The sequence below is a fragment of the Ascaphus truei genome, chromosome 16 (assembly GCF_040206685.1).
Source record: "Ascaphus truei isolate aAscTru1 chromosome 16, aAscTru1.hap1, whole genome shotgun sequence".
NCBI classification, from domain to species: Eukaryota; Metazoa; Chordata; class Amphibia; order Anura; family Ascaphidae; genus Ascaphus; species Ascaphus truei.
The window spans coordinates 46981539-46997647 of NC_134498.1; the positions used below are offsets into that span (position 1 = coordinate 46981539).

The window sequence follows — 16109 nt, forward strand, 5'->3', positions numbered from 1 at the left end:
ATTACGTGCATATCTATTTCTCCTAGAATTGCATCACCTTCGCATTGATACAAAGCGGCCTGTTCTAGTGGCTCCGAAGGGTGACAAGCCGCTTCCGAAGAGCCCTTTGTGACACGATTGGCACACTGCTATCCTGTAAGCCCTTCTCACATGTGCAACCCGCGAGTAACAAACTTTTTTAGAAGCGGTTTCACTCCGGTTCTGACAACCCGATCGGTTTGTCGAAAAAAGTCTCAAATTCACATTTTTTTTGCCCACCGCTGCTATTCTCGTCGCTCTGTTATGTAAACCGCTTCTAAAAACTCACATTTTTTAACAGCACCTAAAGCTGGTATTGCAAGTTACATACAGAGCCTGAAATGTGGGTTTGGCTGAGAGAGAGAGAAACCCATAAGTCAGACTGGGGACGGAGTTAGCACCAGCTCGGGTCATTCCGCTTCTAAAAAAAGGACAAATTGTGCTTTTTGTCAGGTTTTTTAGACACGGTTTAGAAGAAGCGATTTGCAATAGAGAATAGGGTTTTATCGCACATTGCATTCCGCTCCTTCTGTGCAAACCGAACGGTTTAGCAATGACACCTTTGGAACTACTAGACTAGCCCCACCTGCGCCTTTTGGCCATCAGAACAAGCACAGATATGAAGATTTGTTAAAATCACACGGGTAGGTTTGGATGTCATACGGAGAAGGGCTTAATCGGACATATTGCGGGAGTCATAGCCAGTCTTTATTTTAACTGTGCGTTTCAATGCCACCTTTTCATTCTCCGTGGCAGCCCACTGGAATACAGATACAGTAAGGAAGGATTGTATTACAAAAGCTGAATTTCCCTAGGAAAGAATGCACTTTTAAAATAAAGTACAATCGCACACAAGTCAGACAGTCTTCAGTATGCAGGTGATGATAATGTATTAGCCACTACGAGTGTCCTGCTGTCGTTCTAACATTGTTGTGATAATACAAAGGTCCTCCGGGCTCAGAAGGTCCACGCGGATCCCCCGGCGGCGGAGGTTTTAAAGGCGAGAAAGGAAACCCCGGGCTTTCTGGACAGCCCGGGTTCTCGGGCGCTAAAGGAGAGCAAGGAACATCTGGTTTTCCGGTAGGTGCTATTAGAGATCTATAGTTTATATTCTTTATATGTCCAAAACGGAACCTAAAGCATAAGTGAATAAAACAATCGCTGAGCGTAACGTCTGGTACCTGTAGGAATGTGGAATAATTGTACGGTTCTCGGCAGGGTGACCCTGGACGCCCGGGGCTCAATGGGATGAAAGGTGATCAAGGTGTTCCAGGTGTCCCGGGATTCCCAGGTACTTCTAATGAGGATTGGTGATGGATTAAAGCACAGTGGCCACCAGAAAGCAGAGTTCTGCACAACGCACTGTTACATGTTGTAGTGAGGCTCCTAAACATATCACAGAAAGCTTCATCCCAAACACCCTAATGTAAACCATGCCATATGTAGCAATGTGACGTTTTGAGCCCTTTTGGGACCCGTATGTGGTTAATGTTATTTACTTGCCGAAACAAGTGGTGTCGGGCACTGGACAGTGTTAAGTTGCTTTGGTGCACCATTGGTTGTGGGTGACGTCACCATGAGATGCACATTGTATGTTCTGGCCAGGGTGATAATGCAGTGCAGGCAGCAGCACGGGATTATGGGGATTAAATGGAGCATCATGACCTTGAATCTTACCATGTTATGTATTCGTCCCAGGTTTGAAAGGACCCAGTGGACCTTCAGGTTTGGGAGGCTCTCGGGGTGACCCAGGCAGCACAGGTCTTCAAGGTGAGAGTCTTAACTGATGCTGGTCAGACCTTCTGCAAAACCTCTCTTCTCAGTCTCTGGAAGATATCCATGCCATCCTCCAGGAACACGTTATGTATTTTAGGACTCTCCAAGTTCAGCCCTCTAAAGATACCAACAGACCAGGTTTTCAAGATGTCCCTAATACTTGATTAGCCTTGTTCTAATTGTCACCTAGGCAACATTTTGCCTTGAAAATCTGGCCTGTTATTCTCTCTCAAAGACTGGAGATGGGGAGCCTTGATGTATTTATTTGTTCTTGGGACATCCATCGTTGTCTTCTCTCGGGCCATCAGTAGGCACTTGTCTCTGTTCTATTTGTACACATTATTGTTTTTATATGTACTTTTCACCTACCGACATAACCTGCAGTGTGTTTATTCAGAGTCAGTTCTGTTTTCTCTTAGGCCAAATTTAAATGAATTGCATGGGTTACTTTCTGCCAGACTTCCATCTCATGGTGTTTAAAGCTGCAGTCCAAGCTGCCATTATTTTATTTTATTTATTTTCCCCCTTTAATACATGCATCAATACAATCCACACGATGATGAGTAATTAGCTAAATTGGCGATCGATCCGTTCTCCTGCGATTGATCAGCGAAGATTCGGTTCGCGGGTTCACTAAATTGCTGTCAGTGCAGCAGAAGATGCAAAGTTCTATGGGGAAGATCATGTGACCAGGCAGTCACTAGATACAATTTGTGCACTGCTAGAGAGAGGGCAGGGCTGAAAAAGGGGTGTGACTGTGTAAATGGTTGCTATAGAAACAAAAAATGATTGTTACATTATAATACGTTAAAAATGTCATTCAGAGTTGTTGTTGTTTTTTTTTAATTGCTACAAATATCTTCTCATAGTACAGAACTGATTTATTAAAAACACACGTGTAGGATATTGCCTGGTCTGCAGCTTTACTGCTACTGAAGGGTTCATGCAACTAGACAATGGTGATCCACCCTGTTCTAAAACATTAACCTCCAGTTCATCACATGTTCCTGGGGCAGTGGAGTTACATAGGGAGACGGTAATGACTTCCCTGCGTTCCTCAATACAGGTTTACCGGGACCACCTGGTCCCCAGGGTGACTACCGTGAGATTAAGGGAGCAAAAGGTTCACCAGGTCCTCCAGGTCGCTCAGGACTTAATGGACCCCCCGGCCCACCAGGACCGTCAGGAGTGCAAGGTACGCCCACGCACACGTAGGTCAGTTGTTTCAGGTGCCAGCAGACTCACCTGGGTGTAGTTCTTGCAGGTTTAGTATGTAATGTTCTGCAGGAGAGCTTGCTTTGCAGTGACTGTGATACACACTCCAATCAGCAGATCCAACTTTGAAATCCGTAGGCCGGTCTTAAAATGTCCCAGGTCTACCGGATCGTCAGCATTCTGTCATACATAGAGATGGGCGAGTTTGGATCCAGAGCGGATCGACCGTTTTTTTTTGGTCCGCGGACTTCAGCGGATCAATCTCAAAAAGGGTTGATTCGCGTTTATCAGATTTGTTACTATTACCAATACGCCTCATTGATTCCGCTACCCGTGGACGGATTTGTAGAATCCAATCTGTGGATTCAGCCATCTGTTGGCGGATTCGGAAGAATTCACCAATGGATTGCTGAATCCGTGGAATTGGATTTTACAGATCCGCTGTATCCAGTGGTGGTTTTTTGTTTAATCCGCGCGGGATTAAAACCGACCAAATCCATTCGCGGATTTTTCACAGCCAAACGGATTTTGGGGAGGGACAATGCGAGAAAATCCGGGGGAAACAGATTTGGGAGGGTTTGCCCGTCTCACTACGCACAACATTTTTTTATTTATTTTTTTTTGTATCAGAAAACTCTTTGTCAGTTGTAAGTTTGTAAAACTGGACAAGCTTTTCATGAACTCATGATACATACACGGTCACCTTTTATATTCACATTTTCATATATTAAAGATTAATTGTTTTCCCAAGTACATGTAGTGAATGCTGGCTGGTAACAATTTCAGCACCATCCATCAATGTGAAAGCATAGAGCTAGAGGTCACGCTCTAATGCTTCATTGGAAGGGGGGTGGATTCAAGGAATAGCATCAGTGGGGGTGAAGGCCATGCAGCAGGCGGCATGGGATGGACACAAGGCTATCTTTAATAAGAAAGAAAGCCAAGAATCTTATTGGGTCAGAGATTTCACAACAGACAGGACAATGGGCCGATGTGGTGGGTTTCTTTCATACCTTGAAACCGCGTTGGGGTCCCACAGGATGCGTGGGATAAAATAAGGGATTTTAATTCCCTCGAAGGCAACACTTTAAAAAAAATTAAATAAATGGGTTATTATTGCACATGGGTCATTTCTGCTCATCTGTTTAAAGGTCCTCTTGGCCCGCCCGGTGATTCCGGCAGAGACGGACTTCCCGGATTTGAGGGTCAGTTAGGACGTAAGGGTGACCGAGGTCTGCCAGGCCAACCAGGTGAGATGCTCAAGATATATCCGCCAACAACTACTTTGCCCAAACTTGTTAATATAAAGGGGCCGCTGGAGTGGGTGAGATTCTCCGTATACCGTTAGCATGAATACGTTCTTCACTCCTTGTTCTTGAGATAGATAGATCATCCAATAGATCGCCATTTACATATAGTTATGTAAATACTGTGCATGCCAAGAACTATACATACGTACAACAATATATATGCCAAGAATAGCATCATACATTTACTATATATATATGTACAAACATTAAAATGACTTGCTCGTGAATGCTAAATAAATAAAGGGCTAGATGTAAATGTAACCAATGGGAGAAGATAATCCCGCTCCCACAGAGCTTGCGATCTAAGTGATATGGATAGAAACATACAGAGAATGCAGGATTTATTCGTACAGATGCATCACGGATATGCTTTTTCCTTTACCGCATTGCTTTTTCCTTTACCGCATATTTGCAATATTTTTTTTAATGTTCAAAGGATCTAGAGGAAATCAGGGAACCCCCGGCCCAGATGGACTACAAGGTCCTCCGGGATCCCCTGGTCCTGGCTCTGTAGCTCATGGATTCCTTGTAACACGACACAGCCAATCCACAGACTCGCCAGTCTGTCCACAAGGAACCACCAGGATCTATGATGGATATTCTCTCCTGTACGTGCAAGGGAATGAGAGGGCTCACGGCCAGGACTTGGGTGAGATAGTGTTGGCTCTTTGCTGAAACCACCATGCTGCTCTTCTTCCGTCTACACTTGGTTTTTTTTTGTTTGTTTTTTCTCTATAAAACAAGTTGAAATAAATAAATGATACCTTCTTGAATGAGGTGAAAATATTGAGGAAAATTGGGAAAATATCCATCTTATTTGAACATAGTTTCAGTATGTATTGCATTACCAAATAATGAAAACTGTTTTCATAGTACTGTATTATTATGTTATTAAACTATTAAATGTAAATAACTCTTTACCGTATTAGCACATATGTACCTATACAGATAGTCCTAAATGGCAAAAATAAAGGAAAAGTATAATATATAAAAGGTATTAATGTAATATATATATATATATATATATATATATATATATATAATCAAAAAATAATAAAATAATAATCAAAAAATAAATAGATGATACCGTTCTGTGGCTAACGAAATGCTTTTATTTGTGCGAGCTTTCGAGATACACTGATCTCTTCTTCCGGCGATGTTACAATGAATGAAGCAAGCAAAGGGAATACTTAAAAACAGTGTCTCTTGGAATGTTATCTGTGCTTGTCCTTCCCCCGGTGTGGATGAGATTTATGGCTAGAGGTGTAAAATGGTTCCTGAAAGTAAGTGATGTAAGGGTGTGTGTGTGTATCTGTGTGAATATAAATGAATGGAGAGCCCACAGTGTATACAGTGCTTTACAAAAGGGGTGTGTGGAGTGGGAGTTAATATAAACGTATATATATATAATGTAATGTATACATAGTATTAGGTAATACCTATTTTTTTATGGACTAACAATTTATGTCATAGGACGAGCTTTCGAGAGTTCTCCCCTCTTCCTCAGGTCGGCAATACTGGTTTACAAAGGAATCTATGGCTAAAACAGAGGTTTGGAAAGCAGGGGAAGCCCAGAGATGTAGATAAGGTGGGGTGAGAAAGGGATGTTTGAAGACATTGGAAGGGTAATAAAACTGTGACAAGGAACAGCATGGAGGCATGTCTTCAGACATCCCTTTCTCACCCCACCTTATCTACATCTCTGGGTTTCCCCTGCTTTCCAAACCTCTGTTTTAGCCATAGATTCCTTTGTAAACCAGTATTGCCGACCTGAGGAAGAGGGGAGAACTCTTTATGTCCTATGACATAAATTGTTAGTCCAAATAAAAAAAGGTATCACCTAATACTGAAGAACTCATTTATTCTGCACTATCGCAACTGGACTAACACGGCTATTTCCGTTATTTTTATTTTTATATATATATATATATAAATAAATAAATGTGTGTGTGTGTGATGCTTGTTTACGTGTTTGTGAAGAGAATAACATCCTTAATTGTGTGAAACATTAGAGGTTCAATACTATATTTTTGCTCTTAATTAGCAGTATTGTTTTCGGACTGTTTGTGTAGGTACCGCGGGCAGCTGCCTTCGCCGCTTCAGCACGATGCCTTTCATGTTCTGCAACATCAATAATGTGTGTAACTTTGCTTCGAGAAACGACTATTCCTACTGGTTGTCCACCCCACAGCCAATGCCTATGAGCATGGAACCATTAAAAGGGAGGGACATCCAGCCATTCATTAGCCGGTAAGAAAGCGTTGTGCTGGAAATGGAAATAGCTGGGTTTTTTTCTATATAATTTCCATTTTTATTCAGTGTTGAAAGAACTTTAATGTTCTTTGGAGCGTATTAAGCATCTGTGTTTTATTTTGGCTGTGATACAGTATCTCTCTTTGGGGGTCATTTTATATTATGAACGTAATAGGGGGGTGTTGACCTCAATAGGGATTTCAGTCTGAAAGACCACCGAATGCCCACTTCGGACAATATTGAATGGTCCCTTTAAATGATTAATTCTGACAAGTGTTTAATTAGAAGTTAGTTTATATTAATACATGTTCCCCAACAACTGTTACCTAACATTCCACACATTTATCATTTTAAGCCAGGAGTTTGTGTTTTTTGGAGTGGGCAGATATAATGAAGGGGACATCAGCTAAAGTCAGGAGCAGGAAGTTATTTTAGGTTAGCAGTATGGCCCATCTTCCTGTGCTGTGAATCTAACCTCTTTGCTTGTGGAATGCGTGTGTAACACACTGCTAAACAGGCACTTGTGTCAGCGAATGGGTAAAGCAGTGGGACACAACCAATCCAGTCTTGCTGTCATTGTACTGAACTAGGATGTTTGATGGAAGAAGAGTTACCCTAAGAAGTCAAAGCCTTCACTGATCCTTGCAGTGTGTGTGTTACTGGGCACATTGGCTGGCACTTTGCTCACCTTGTTTCTATGTTTCAGGTGCTCGGTATGTGAAGCGCCTGCCATGGTGATTGCCATTCACAGTCAGACCATCCAGATTCCTCCATGCCCACAGGCCTGGTCCTCTCTCTGGATTGGTTACTCCTTCATGATGGTATGCCTTCCGATTTAACTTTTTAGGGTACCGATAATGATACCACTAAGAAAAAGACAGTGTGAAATCAGCGCTATAAATAATAAAAATATAAAATAAATAATGAACCCGGGTCTGGGTGGAATTAGGCCGCCAGGTGAGTACTGATTGTACAATCAGACACTTAAATGCAATAAAGAAAAAAGGAAAACCGACGCCTTACAAGTTCAGAATGATATGGAAAGTCCAAAACGATATCATAAAAGTCCCAACAAAGTCCTCTGTAGCAAAAACGATGGAAGAATTGCTGTGCAGCTCCCACCGTGCATGAAGAATTATGTGGAGCGAAAACAAACAAACAAGATTATGGTGCATTATGTCAAACTAATACAACTGACATTAGAGCCCAAAACACTGAATGACAAAACAAGACAGACAAACTAAACAAACAATAGCAAGGCTAATAGTGATAAAAAGCTAATTTAATAAAACAACATAAATGAAGGGTTCCAGAAGGCTGGAAAATCGCCAGGTCCAGATGGGGTAAAATTGGGACCCTACTCACAAGATATCAAATTGTAACAGGCAATGGAGATAAACGTCGTGCTGCTCATCCACTGCAGTGGTAACCGAAGCGCCTTCCTGTGATTCCCCTGCCTCGGGTGGATGCCGCGTCACTAAGGGGCGGAACCTCCAGGCGGATGCCACGTGACTGGAAGGCGGGACTTCCTGGAACGGCGTTTTTTTAAACTTCAAGCCTGGATCAACTGTACGTCTTCCTTCACCAACAGACAGCTCTAAAAGAACTTCCCAACGCGTTTCGTGCGCTTGCGCACACTTCCTCAGGGTATTACACACGGGAAAGCGCTTCGGTTACCACTGCAGTGGATGAGCAGCACGGCGTTTATCTCCATTGCCTGTTACAATTTGATATCTTGTGAGTAGGGTCCCAATTTTACCCCATCTGGACCTGGCGATTTTCCAGTCTTCTGGAACCCTTCATTTATGTTGTTTTATTAAATTAGCTTTTTATCACTATTAGCCTTGCTATTGTTTGTTTAGTTTGTCTGTCTTGTCTTGTCATTTAGTGTTTTGGGCTCTCATGTCAGTTATATTAGTTTGACATACTGCACCATAATCTTGTTTGTTTGTTTTCTCTCCACATAATTCTTCATGCACGGTGGGAGCTGCACAGCAATTCTTCCATCGTTTTTGCTACAGAGGACTTTGTTGGGACTTTTATGATATCGTTTTGGACTTTCCATATCATTCTGAACTTGTAAGGCGTCGGTTTTCCTTTTTTCGATAATGATACCACTGCAACTGTTTCCACTATAGCACGTTGCTATAGGCATCTTTTTGTAATGTATTGGTGCTTTGTTTCCTACAGTGTAATTATGCTGATCCCTAGAACTTGCATATATGCTACTAAGGGGCCTATGCAGAGAGCAGCGCTATTTCGAAATTCGCCATTTTTTGGCGAAAATCGCGCAGAAAACAGCAGAAAATGGCGAGTTCCGAAAAACGCGCCAATTTTTCTTTTCTATTTGTAAAACTCGCCTCGCGGCTGGCGAGAACCTCAATCTCGCCAGTTTTAAAAATATCCTAATGCAGAGAGCCGCGAACGGCATCTAGCGGCTGTTCGCGCCAATAAAATGGCGCGATTGTCTCCTTTTTGCCTCGCCAGAAAAAATTGGCAAGAAGCTGCCGCTCGCGGCCATTGCAATGGGAAAAAAAAGGCGCGAATTTGTTTTTACACGTTTCTGAAGCGCGCATCTCGCCAATTTAAACTCGCCACACGCATCCATGTTAAACATAGCAGAATTCGCACTTTTCTGCATATGGAGAATAAAACTCTCCAAAAAAGCTACTTTTTACTAAATTCGCCATTTTTAAAATTCGCTGCTCTCTGCATAGGCCCCCAAATGTTCAAATGAAAAGTCCTGCAATAGAATGTTAAACTTCATGCCGTGTACCTCAGTGGTCCTCAACTCATCCTCAAGACACCCCCCACCCCCCAACAGCTCAGGTTTTAAGGATATCCCTGCTTCAGCACAGGTGGCTCAGTCAAAGATTGAGCCACTGATTGTGCTGAAGCAGGAATATCTGTCTACCCTGATCTGTTGGTGGCCATTGAGGACTGGAGTTGGCCAGTCAACGACTGACAACTGATTTAGCCACCTGTGCTGAAGCAGGGATATCCTACCAACCTGACCTGATGGGGGGTCTTGAAAAGCCCTCGTGTAACTTATTGCATTGGCTCTGTTCTGGAGTGACAAACATTGGTGTGCCTTTGGGGATTACATTAACTGCTACGAATGGCACTAGAACCATTTGTATCATCAATAGCTCTTTAACGAGTATGATGCATATTTATGGAAAATATGTTAATAAATGCATAATAGCAGCATGGACAGATCTGGAGGCAAGGAGTGAGTGATGGACTCCCCAAGAAGCTTCCAGTAGTAGCCACTTTGGCTGGCAGGATATACTGGGCTTGGTGGACCATTTGGTCTAACCCAGTATTGGCACCTCTTGTGTAATCGGACCCCCACATGGGGGGTACAATGAACTCAGTGAATTTAGTTGCATATTACTCATTCAAAATGGATATTTGGTGGAATTGCACATTGATTGTGGGCTTCGTTCCCCTGTTTCTAGCACACAAGTGCCGGCTCTGAAGGTTCGGGACAAGCTTTAGCATCTCCTGGATCGTGTTTGGAAGAGTTCCGCTCTGCTCCTTTCATTGAATGTCATGGGCGTGGCACCTGCAATTACTATGCCAATTCGTACAGTTTCTGGCTTGCCACTGTGGAAATGTCTGAAATGTTTAGGTAGGTCAACAGATACATATGTCTATGTACATTAAAGCATGGAGTTGAATAATTCTCAAAACTAAGTATACCATCATATTCAATGGTCTTCGATACGTCCTCATGATTAATCAGATGATTTAGTCATATATAAAATGTACACTTTGTACACAGCTTTGGGTGTAATCAGGAATTGCTCAAATAATGTGTAAAGGCCTGAAGCATCGTTAGTGTATTAATGCATGTCATGCACGTGTTGAAAGGCAAGTTTCCTGCTTTGTTTATTTTTTTGTCCGTACCAATGAGACAGACTAGATTAGGGGTGACCAGCTGCAGTCCTCAGGGGCCACCATCAGATCAGGTTTTACGTATATCCCTGCTTCATCACAGGTCAACTCCAGTCTTTGACTGAGCCACTGATTGAGCCACCTGGGCTGAAGCAGGGATATCCTGAAAACTTGAGGACTGGAGTTGGCCGCCGCTGAACTAGATCATCGAGCTTCACTAATTTTGTCATTTTGTTCTTTTATCAGTAAACCCCAGTCTGAAACACTTAAAGCGGGTGATCTAAGAACGCGCGTCAGTCGATGCCAAGTATGTATGAAGAGGACGTAACACTTTGTAGAACTGGCCAACTGTGGAAGAAACTGTAGGTTTGCATTGTCCTCCACGGTAACAATGGTGCTACTGTGTAGATAACGAGTAAGAACCAGAAACTGTTTTAAACCAATTCAAATGTACCTCACCAAAGTGCCATATTGAGGATTGTCTGGTGCATTTCGACAAACGGACTGAGAAAAAGATGAACCTCTCGCTACCAAGAGAGAAACTGAGCTTTGGCAAGGATCAAATGAAGTTTTTTTTCACAGTACCAAAATGGCACTTTTTGTTATGTTTTTTTTTTTTTTTTCATCATTTAAGAGAAGAAACGCACTGAGTATGTTTAAAATAACAAGGTTGCGGTTTTGGAAAACAAAACAAAAAAAAAATAACATTTTTTTTTTCACGGTGCTACTAACCCTTCCATATTCTTGGGTTTCTAAATATCAAAATGTTAAGCTTATTTCTCTTTGTAAGTAATGAAATGTGTATATTGTGTAAACACTTTTTCTTAGGTTAGCCATGAAATCATTTAGAAATGAACAAAACAGGAAATAACTTCTCATTTCACAAAGTCTATACAATTTAGTATTCGTAATATATGGAGCAGTATTTTTTATGCATTCTATGGCAATGTGTGAACTCCGACCTCTGTACCTGCATCAGAACACTACTGATTTTATCATATGCAATGCCCCTCTCCCCCCTTCTGCCAGTGATTCCAATTGGACGTCATTTTGGCAGTGTATCATAAGAAGTGTATGTGTAGCCATTCTGATCAAGAATTTATTGTTTGTAATGTTGCCACGCTATCCTTTGTTTTATTTGTGCTTCAAGATCCTGGATATTTTTAAACGTTTTGTTTTTGTACGCTGAACACATGATTATAATTAGCCATATTCTTCAGAACATTTTAATTAAACACACACCCAACACATTGAGTATGCTAGTTTGACTTTGTAAAAAAAAAAGAAGCCCCATTATTAATTGCCAAAGTTTTTACAGTTTGCACACACACAAAGCATAGTCATGTATATTATTGAAACTAGTGTGACTGAAATAAAGAGGATGGCTATATCAGTATTTTACTTGTTTTTTGGGAGGCGAGGAAATTGTACATTTCTTACTTATACAGCTGGAGCAATTTACCATTGAAATGATGCATTTGTAAGTGTGTACCAGTTAGTTTTGTGTAATAAATATTATTTTTCTCATGAAATACAGGTATTATTTCTGTCATGTGAAAAATAGGTAGTATGGAACCTTTTCATTGACAAATAGTTTACAGCAGGGGGGGGGGGCTCAACTCCAGTCCTCAAGTACCCCCCCAACTGGTCAGGTTTTCAGGATATCCCTGCTTCAGCACAGGTGACTTAATCAGAGGCTCAGTCAAAGACAGAACCTCTGATTGAGCCATCTGTGCTGAAGCAATGACTGATTGAGCCACCTGTGCTGAAGCAGGAATATCCTGAAAACCTGACCTTATGGGGGGGTGGGGGGGTTTGAGTTGAGCACCCCTGCTTCTAAACATGACAATGCTTTTTTTTAAGGTTACCTGAAATTAACGAATAGTACCCATTTGTATGTCACAGCTTTCTAAATCCAGCAGAAAAATCATGGCACAAATACTGTCATTTCGAAATCGAAACCAGGAGGCCCCCCGGAGCTTATCCGCGCTATTCCTAGCTCTTGGGAGACCACAGTTCTGGAGATATTTACCCTTTTTATGTGCCATTAACGCAAAATCAAAGATGGCTGCCGGGTACGTTCATGCACAGATGACACTGCAGCTTCCTATTGGCCGCCATAATGATTTCCCAAAAGGGACCAAAAACACTGGTACATAAAAGGTAAATATCTCTGGAACAATCCCCAGGGATTTAAAAAAAAAGGGGGTTCAGATCCAGATTCCCTCCCCCCGAACAGATTTTTATAAGGGGAGCGATCGCTGCTTTAAGCTGCATTTCTAATATCTATTGTGTATGTGCATTTCTGTGTTGACAAATCAATCCATTTCAGATTGATTTGGCAGTATTATTTGTGATTTATTTTTGTTTATCAGCCACTGGTCTCTATTTCTTAAACTCTAGCTGCGGTATTTATAGTGTGCACAAATCCATCAGATTTGTTTTTTATATAGATTCTAGTGCTTTTTACATTTTATTTTTTTTTGCACTCGTCAAGAAATCGGAAATTTGCAGTTATCAAAAAAAACATCTACTCATTATTTGGCTGTTGACTGCTACAGTAACTAAACCAGGGGCGGGCTTCTCCAGTCTTCAAGGGCCAGCAAAAGGTCAGGTTTTCAGGATATCCCTGCTTCAGCATAGTTGGCTTATTCAGTGGCACAGTCGAAGACTGAGACACCTGTACTGAAGCAGAGATATCCTGAAAACCTGACCTGTTGGTGACGCTTGGGGACTGGAGTTGCCCGCCCCTGAACTTGCTTCACTTGGCAATACGTTTCTGTAAATCATTTTATAACCATTGCCCGAATGCATCCTGTGAACTTTTGCCATTCTCCGAAAGAAAACGCATCTTCAGATTACTTGTGAAACAATGTAAATCTTGCAATAAAACTATATAACCAGTATTAGCTGTTTTAACCTTTTGTTTCTTGAGCTGTTAAAACACATTGTAGGCACCTCCAGCACCAACGGAAATAAATGAATAAAACATTTTAAAAAATTTACTTTTGTAATGATGAATGCTGTTGATTGCTCAAAAGCAACCCTGTTTGTACTATATGTTGAATTATCATTAGAATATATACACATGTAAACTCATTTCGCCCCCTAGTTTTATGCCACAGAGCGTCTTCCACTACTTTTAAGTGGCAATGTTAGAACACAATAAACAACCTGACATTTTCACGCGATTCTTTTGACTGGAGTCAGACTTTATCTTAAAATATAGAGCTCTGTCCACAAAGCTGTATAATTGTTGACATGTCTACCGCAGGGGGTGGCCATCTTCAGTCGTCAAGGGCCACCAGCGGGTCAGGTTGTAAGGATATCCCATCTTCAGTACGTGGTTCAATCAGTGGCTCAGTCTTTGACTTGTCAACTCCAGTCCTCAAGGGCCACCAACAGATCAGGGTTTACAGTGGCTCAATCAGTGGCTCAGTTATTATATATATATATATATATATATATATTTTTTTTATGTATGTATGTACACACACACACAATAAAAAAGGAATAACCTAAGCTGCATCAAGCCGTTCTCCTGTGACCTATCAGCGAATATCCTACTCCTAATAGCCACCTTTCATCAATCCTTCAGTCCGTGAAATGCAACAATTACAATATAACCTTATATTACTACAGGTAACATCTATTATTATAGCGTTCAACTCAGCCAGTCTCCTGCTGGGAACACTGCAACACTCTCCCGTTTGTGAAAATTTGTTGCCAAATCTCCTGTATTGCTGGGCTCAAAAAGGTGTGCGCCAGAACTTGCTGTAGCAACCAAACGAAAGGCTGCATGGTACATCTAAACTCATTAAAAATTGCAAGTTCATGAAAAAAAATGCAGTAAGTACTATCTAATACTACATTTATAATAAGCGATTAAAAAAAAAAGTATTTTGAATGTTTTGCTGCTTTACCACATTTTTCCAGAAGAGGGCACCATTTATTTGATCAAAGAAAACAGTAGTTACGCATGTTACATTTGTTCTTTTATACATTGTATAGTGCAGTAGGTTTGCTGGTTGCATGCACTTTAACCCACGCTGTGCCGGAAACCTGTGTAATGCGGCAGGCATACGCTTATAGGGGTCCATGTTTAAATGGCCATAAAGTAAAAGGTGACACACTGCTTATTTGCATGTCATTATCCAGAATCCCTGGGTGCACGGTATGCTAAAAGATAACGGTGAAAGTCAGACCTGTCTGAGACCTGAATGTGCTCACACGTAATATTTTTATTTGTTTTATATACAAACAAGTGTGTAATATTTTGACAATCAAATCAGGTTCATATAAAGCATTCCAGCCTGGCACCTTAAACATAGCTCATGTAAAAAGCCAATTCACTTTTGTTACTGGAAAAAAAAAAAAAAAAACGTGAATCCCTGCGCTTCTCCCATTGGGATAGCAAATAAATGGGCAAATAAATATACATAGTGCAAACTAAATCTATAAGGAGACTTTTGAATACATCCTTTGATCAAATAATGCCAAGCCTGCTAACCAACGTCAAGGCAAGTCTCAATAGCAGGTCCCTATGCTAAATGCATACAAATGTTCTGTGAAATATACCCTGAATGGGGTTAATATACTAAGCGTAAGCTTATGTAACTTAGTGCCGTTAAAAACTTGTATATACCAATGAAGCTACTTACAGTTAGCAAGTAGAGTGAAAAGTGAATTTACAGGGACGTTACTGGGACATTATATACCTTGAAAAAAGGAGGGACTGGCCTCCCGCAAGCTGCTCAATAAGCAGTTACAGGTGGGATTGGCTAATTACATTATTCAGACCCTAATAGTGGTGCCCTCTAGGAGCGTGCTGCTAAGGATTTAACAGAAAAAACACTTGTTACTGTGATGTAGTAAGATTTCATTTTGAATGTATCTTATTTATGGGTCATTAACATAATGCAAATAACTAGGATGTTCTCCCTTCGCTGAATATTTTCAGTGTGCCTGCAGTAGAGCAACATACTGTGACCTCTAAATGAGCTACCCCCAAAATGTTGGTCTCCGCCTTGTATTGTATGTTGCAGGTGAACTTGGGGTTAGCAAAAACATATTTGCATTTAGGCAACATAAATCATTAATGTCCAAAAGCCATGGTGATCCCTCTTACTGCAGATGAACGTTTGTTACGACATATAGAAGCAGCCAGAAGATTCTAGTGTATCTGCCCTGTAAACACATACTGGGGTGCGAGATTCTTATTGCTTACTTTCATCCTTACGGGGAAAAAATCACATTAGTTCCAGCCAAATATATATTTTTCTGTTGCTTGGGATATACACAAGAGTATTCTACATATGAAAAAGCCAGCAACAATGGTGTTTCCATTGCCATTTTCATAAAGGTTTGACACCTGTATTGGCATCTTTGTATTAATCATTTAATACACACTATATCAGGGGTTCTCAAAATGTTTCCACATTGCAGAACACACCCGTGTTAATATTCGTTTGGAGGGTAACCACTGCTCAGCAACATACGCCTATTTACATATCGTCATTGTAGAGGTAAAAGTCTAACTATAGTTTTTATGGCATTATTTCAAATTCATACTTAGGGCCTCATGCAGAGAGCAGCGCTATGCAGAATTGGAGAGGGGGAAATTTTTTACCTTTTTTG

General features: G+C 41.2%; 1 protein-coding gene across 1 annotated transcript in view; it reads left to right on the forward strand.

Annotated features, from left to right (window-relative positions):
* COL4A5 (collagen type IV alpha 5 chain) overlaps positions 1-13378 on the forward strand; it is a 122288-nt gene extending 108910 nt beyond the window's left edge. Inside the window, exons 42-51 of the mRNA XM_075573450.1 lie at positions 965-1098; positions 1237-1309; positions 1717-1788; positions 2861-2989; positions 4161-4259; positions 4756-4968; positions 6392-6569; positions 7279-7393; positions 10034-10206; positions 10719-13378. Coding sequence (XP_075429565.1) covers positions 965-1098; positions 1237-1309; positions 1717-1788; positions 2861-2989; positions 4161-4259; positions 4756-4968; positions 6392-6569; positions 7279-7393; positions 10034-10206; positions 10719-10800 — 1268 coding nt within the window. The 3' untranslated portion in view covers positions 10801-13378. The remainder of the gene's footprint in view (positions 1-964; positions 1099-1236; positions 1310-1716; positions 1789-2860; positions 2990-4160; positions 4260-4755; positions 4969-6391; positions 6570-7278; positions 7394-10033; positions 10207-10718) is intronic.
* Positions 13379-16109: the final 2731 nt, after the last annotated feature.